General features: G+C 43.4%; 1 protein-coding gene across 1 annotated transcript in view; it reads right to left on the reverse strand.

Moving 5' to 3' along the window:
• The window catches only part of Htra4 (HtrA serine peptidase 4), a 14,538-nt gene that overhangs the window by 4,238 nt on the left and 3,557 nt on the right, over window positions 1–6,743 (reverse strand). The window contains exons 4-8 of the mRNA XM_028768240.1: window positions 4,660–4,854; window positions 4,228–4,260; window positions 1,889–2,003; window positions 1,471–1,528; window positions 1,014–1,109 (exon numbers count right to left, since the gene is read on the reverse strand). Of these exons, the coding sequence (XP_028624073.1) occupies window positions 1,014–1,109; window positions 1,471–1,528; window positions 1,889–2,003; window positions 4,228–4,260; window positions 4,660–4,854 (497 nt within the window). The remainder of the gene's footprint in view (window positions 1–1,013; window positions 1,110–1,470; window positions 1,529–1,888; window positions 2,004–4,227; window positions 4,261–4,659; window positions 4,855–6,743) is intronic.

Consider the following 6,743-nt stretch of genomic DNA (forward strand, 5'->3'; position numbering starts at 1 on the left):
ACATATACACACATGCATATATACACACACATACACACCACACACACACTCACACACACCATTTACATATACACACAGGCATACACACACATGAACACACACAAGTGCATATACACACACATGCATGCACAGCACATACACATACACACACATACACGCCACACACACATGCACACATATATACACTACATATACACACACCACATATATACATATACATGTGCGTATATGCAAACATGCACACACATACACAGGCATACATGCATATACACACACATGAAAACATATGCCAAGTATATAATTAATACATGTCATTAATAACTTAACATAAAAGTTAGTTGTTAAGTAATAAGTGCTAATATTGAAGGAATGTGTTTAGGAGCCAGTGTACAGCTTAGCTTACTTGGGAAAGGGGTTTAATTTGGTAATTCCTAGCAAGATTAACTTTAACTTAGGCTATGACCCTGAGCCCCCATCAACGCTGTTCAATATAGATGCAATACTCTTCATGGATCACTTTAAATGTGGAGTAGCCACCTTTTTAAAAAAAAAAAAAAAGAGAGAGAGAAATCAGATAAAATTATCTTTAACAGTGCATCTGATTTAATGCGATACATCTAAAATTTTGTCAATTTTAACAGGGAAAAAAAATACTTGGAAATGTTAAAAAATATTTTGCACTTTCCAATAAGCCTTTGAAATCCACATAGTACATGTCCAATCTGTCATCATGCTCTGATCCGATGCAATAACTAACGTAACGTGTAGTCCTTCTTAGAACGAAAAGGGAAATGGTTTACACAGTGTCTGGCGTTTTCCTTTTCTCAATTTAAATCACATAAAATTTAAAGTTGAGTTACTGAGTCCCGCTGGCCAGCTTTCAGGAGTTCTGTGTTCAGTGCGTATAGGTCATGAGCGAGACACTGGTATTCATGTCTAACTGCTCAGAGCTTAGCACAGTGCACGCCTAGAAACAACACAGGGGGCTGGGCAAAGGCCAGGTCTTCACTTACCTTGCAGCAGCCGATCCTTGAATCACTTCATATACAAAAACTCCAGAACTCACATCAGGGAAATCTGGATCTTGCCTCTTCATTTCCTGAAGGAGGCTGGGAACAGTATGAAGGTTAGCAAACACAGCGTTCCCCTGAGGCTTGGAAAAAGATTTCCCCTAGGAGGCACAGAGCCTATCTCTTCCCCATCTGTTTAGCTGGAGACTGGCAGGCACTCAAGCAAATCCCACCCAGCCAGTCGCAAGCCATCCCTGCTGTATGCTGTCCCCTGCTCCTGCAGGCCAAGGCTTTGCATCTCTGTACAACCAGAATGAAAGACTCTGGTAAAGGCAGAGGGAGACACAGTCCCAAAACAAACAGAATCTGTGGTCACAAGGGTCCCCAAATGCTTTTGTTATCCTGGTAGGACTGCCAAGTGACAGCTTGTACCTCTGAGACACTGTTATCTAATGCTTACTTTAGAGTGAGGGGCAACATTCGAAGACCCAGGTATTTCTTCTGCAAAGGAGCCTTTCCTGGAAAGGGAAAGCATGATGTGTAACTGGCAACAAAACTTGTTTCCATTTGGCATCACTTAAGAGACCATCTAGATCCCAGAATCTCGTTAGTACATCCGGTCTTGTATACCGTCTGCTTCAGAGCATATGATGTGGTCAACAGACACATCTCCAGCCAATGGGTTCACTTCTGAATATTTCTCAGATGAACAAGCATTTCTGTGTATGTCTCAGATTGAGTTTTGTGCTTAGTCCCCCAATATGGTCACCCAACCCCTGTTACAGATCTGAGAGCCAGTAACTTGACACCATTAAAAAGCCATGCTCTAACAGGTGGGAGTGTGCATGAAAAGGGCCAAAGTCTCCCACCTCCCTCACCTTTCAACTGGCGCTCATGATAGTCTGCCAGGAACTGTCTGATCCGATCTGAGGGGATCGCAAAAGAGATCCCTGCAGTCACCTTCAGAGTGTTTATACCAATCACATCGCCATCCTAGGAAGAAGAAACTTGATATTGTGTCACAGTCCCCTAACTGAACCATGCAACATAGGGACAAGCAGAGGAGAGTAGGGTCAAAACAGGAGGGGCAAAAGGAAATCCACTTCTTCATTAGGGACAAGCACATGTCCTCTTCCAGGGCAGTTAGGGTGACCAGGGAAGGGAGTGGTGCTTTATAGATACAAAAGTTACACTTTCTTCATATTTAAAAAGTCAATGGAGTTAGAGTTTCAGTTGGTTCCTATGAGTCATGCTCTAGCTGACCAATAAAAATCTTTTGTAAATTAAAAATAAAATAAAATAAAAAGTCAATGGAGTAGTTTTGTTGGGAACAAGCAAAAGAAACGTATTCTAAGCAATACTATTTCGTTTTTAGACTCCATTTAATTGTAGGGAGAAACTAAACTCAAGGTCCTAGGCCCTAGGGGAGCTGGGGACTTCCCAATAGCTGAACTGTTTCTGTTGTAAGGAACCACTTATCTGAATCCAGAAATCTCAGGGACAACCTGTAAGGAGACAGTTGTCTGAGTCCAGAAACCTCAAGGACAACTTCTCTATCTTGCTAGCAGGGTCAAACTAAGTTCATGTTCCCAGACCCAGGAACCAACTCGTAACCTCATGATGGAAACTCCCTTGCTCAACCCTTGTCAAGATATGATTGGACAGTGCTATAGCCCCACCCAGATTCCCATTTCTTTATGGTTTCATCCTTTAAATGGTCTCTTCAAGGTCATAGTTCAGCTCCCAAGTCTGTTCTGTGACCCTGATTGATCAGTAGAAACTTGACTACCATACACATCTTTGTCCTCTGCATTGACCTGGTATTTGAGTTATTTTTATGGATTTATGTTGGATTTAAGTGGATCCCGTGACAGGTTTAATCTTCAGTTCCTTTTTATTGTAGTAAGTTACATTAGTTTTTAAAGGTGCGCTATGGTTTCCATTTTGATACAAATAAGAACATAAGATACCAAAGTGACACACACCCCAGCACTTGATAGGTAGAGGCGAGAATATTAGGAGTTAGTTCAAGGTCATCCTCAGCTACATATTGAGTTCCAAGCCAACTAGAGCTCTGTCTCAAAAAAAAAAAACCCACAAGAACAATAGAAAAAATATTTCTGGTCATATTAAAATACAAGTAGAAACTTAGAAATTCTGGAGTATGGCCTGAAATTCTATATCTCAGCCCTGCTCTATGAACTTATTGGGAAGAAGGGTATAGACAGACAGACAGACAGGCGCACGTGTGCACACATACACACACACACACACAAATGTATATAGTGCAGAACAGGAATCACTCTGTTGGAGATGCTGTAACTCAGTGCCAGAGTGCTTGTCCAGCATGTACAAGGCCCTAGGTTCCATCCCAGGACTATTGGGGGGCTGGGTTATGTTTGAAAAGGAAGTAAAGGCTCAAGGACTTTTCAGAACCCCAAGGCTGAGTACTGTACTCATTCCTGTACATGTAAGTGAGCATCTCCAGTAGAGGCAGTGGTTACATTAACAATAAAACACATGGGGCTGGAGAGATGGCTCAGTGGTTAAGAGCACTGACTGCACTTCCAGAGGTCCTGAGTTCAAATCCCAGCAACCACATGGTGGCTCACAACCATCTGTAATAAGATCTGATGCCCTCTTCTGGTGTGTCTGAAGACAGCTACAGTGTATTCATATATAATAAATAAATCTTAAAAAAAAAAGAGAACAAATAAATAAATTATTAAAAAAAAAAAACAATAAAACACACAGTAGAACCATGGATTCTGGTTCTGGCTTTTCTGTCATCTGTGAGCAAGCTGAAGACTAAAATTCCAGAATTATATAATCAGTGTGTGTTGATGGGGAATCGTTCATATGCAAAAGCAAAGGTTTCTCAAGGATGTACACAACATAGCAGAGTTGGCCTTCTGGTTGTAGCCTGAGATGAATCTCCTGGATAAGTATCCAGTGGCAACAGAAAGCACGTAAAAGATAAAAACTCAGAGCCGCAGCCAGGTCCCTGGTGCTCTTGGTGGGATGAAACCACATACCAACGGGCTAAACCCATCACGGACTCTAAAATTTTCCCTAACCATTTACTAAAGACCCCAAAATAAAAGCCATCACTCCTTAGTCTCTCTGGAGACTGTCACCCAAGTCTACATTGCAGATGTTAAGACATTAGTTTAGAGTTAGGAAGAAACACGAAGCAGCAAGAAAAATAGCCACTTACCAAGTTCACCAGCGGACCCCCAGAATTTCCGTGCTAAAGGCAAGTTGACAAAGCCATCAGTTAGCAAATCGATACATTCCTCCACATCATTTATATGTTCCTAATGAGTTTTACCAGAGCAGCCTGCTTCTCCAAAGCAGGTAAAAACATGCCCCTTACCTTCCTAATCCTAAAGTTGGGGTGGGTACGGGGCAAAGCAGAAGGACCCCACACTGTACCAGCAGTGACCTCTGTCACCATCCCTGAGTATGGTGCTGGTTAAACCAAACACTCAGCTCTAGCCACAGGGCATCCAACCACGCCTTAGGGTTGACTTCTGAGGGTCTTCAAAAAAAAAAAAACCATGGGAAAGAGAGATCACTCTAAAGCTTTTTTCTTACTACATCCTGGCAGTATCCTCTGGGCTGTGAACAGACTCCCAGCGTGACTTACGTTAATGATGGCATCCGTCTGGATATAGTCTATGTCTGAATCCTTCAGTCCCAGCTCTCTGCCGCCTCTCTGTGTGGTGCTGACGATCCCTGCAGTCACGGTGTTCTGCAGAGAAAATGGGCTGCCCAAAGCCACCACAAACTCTCCAGCCCGGAGGTCAGAGGATCTTCCCAGCAGCAGAACTGGAAGCTCAGTCTGCACATGCCCATGAGGAGCAGAGAAAAGAAAAATGGCAATGAAGAATACAGTCAACTGATATCTGCTGATGGTGACACTGACCTGAACCAGCACATACACACATACACACAAACATACACACACACATACACACACATACACACACATACACACACATACATACACACACACATATATACACACACATACACACACATATACACACACACACACATATACACACACACACCACACAGTTCTTTGCCTTCCTTCTTCCTCAGATAGAGTCGGGTCCCACCAAACTTTCCCTTTATTAAGATAATCAAGATCATCTCTAAGATTGGAATTTTACTTCTAGCTGCTCGGGAGATGGCTTAGAACTGTGGCTCACAACCTGTGGGTCACAACCCCCACAGGAGTCATATATCAGATATCTTACATATCAGACATTTATAATTTATAAGCATAGTAAAATTACAGTTTTGAAGTAGCAATGAAATGATTTTGTGGTTGGGGGTCATCACAACACAAGGAACTATATTAAAGGGTCCCAGCCTTAGGAAAGCTGAGAACCACTGGCTTACAGGTTAAGAGCATGTACTGCTCTTCCAGAGAATCCACGTTTGGTTTTCTGTACCTCTATTGGGCAGTTTATGACCACCTCTAACTCCAGCTCCAGGAAATACAACTTCCTCTTCAGGCCCCCATGGGCACTTACACTCACACAGACACATACACATAATTAAAAATAAAATAAAATTTAAAGCTGAAGTTGTGTAGAAACTATTATAAGTGATCGTGAAATGGCTGGCATTAGACATTCATTTAGCCCCATCTCTGCTCAACCGTTTCTTGTCCAAGTCACAAACAAGATGGAGATGACCCAGAATAGCATTTCTCAAACTGGACTGTGTTCACCAAACTCTTAGGGGCTTATCAGAATGCAGACTCTGGTAGATCTGGGTGTGTCTGGGACTCAGGGTTTCTAACACATCCCCCGGTGCAGACCATGTGTCTACAGCAGCAAGAAGCTCAAAATGTTCTTAGCAGGATTAAGTACATTGCAAATGACTTACCCAAAAGATACATCTGTTGAAGAAGAAATCATAGGAGGGGAAAAAAAGGGGTTGAGGAGTGGGGTTGCTAAGCAATTAATAGAGATTGTTGAGGATATTCTGATGGTTAACAGAAAACAAAATAAAAACATCCCTCAGCCAGGCCTCCTCCGGTGAAGCACCCAGTTTGGGTTTCCTGTTTGCCGTGGCAGAACACCTGGCTCCAGGCTTCTCATTCCTGCTGTCTGGTGGCAGTGACAGGTCAAAAAGACTGGAGTCATGCTGGGTGGACCCTGGGACCTGACTACACTTACAAGGCCCCATGGATGGGCCTAGAATCAAGCTAGAGGTCACAAGTACTGGACATGTACAGATCTCCCCATCTCCACCAGGGCAGGAGATCTGTGACAAGGTGGCTATAGACCTGTAGATCTCAACTATTGGTTCAAGTAGGCCTCAAGACCTTGAAGCCTGAGAGCTAGGGAGGAGCCAGAGTGGAAAGCAACTTGAAGGGGATCTTCTCTGGGTCTTTAGCTGCCCACCGAGCCAACTCGAAGGTTGAGGAGGTAAAGTCGAAACCAAACACTCCAAGAGTTCTAGGATATGGAAGCCCTCCAGAAAGACCTGGGGTACTCCGTCAAGCTGCTAAAGCCAACGAGGATAATGTTGGGGAGCACCCAGGCTGATGTAGGGGCACCTGGGCATTCTCTTCAGAAAAGTATTCAGCCACTTTGATGCTCTGCAACTCGGTCTCAGAGTCGTGTGAACTGTACCCCCTGCTGCAGAGGTGAGCAGAGGAAACTGATTTGGGAGAGGGAGAGAGAGAGAGAGAGAGAGAGAGAGAGAGAGAGA

This window comes from Grammomys surdaster, unplaced genomic scaffold, assembly GCF_004785775.1.
Source record: "Grammomys surdaster isolate TR1022 unplaced genomic scaffold, NIH_TR_1.0 185, whole genome shotgun sequence".
Lineage (NCBI taxonomy): Eukaryota > Metazoa > Chordata > Mammalia > Rodentia > Muridae > Grammomys > Grammomys surdaster.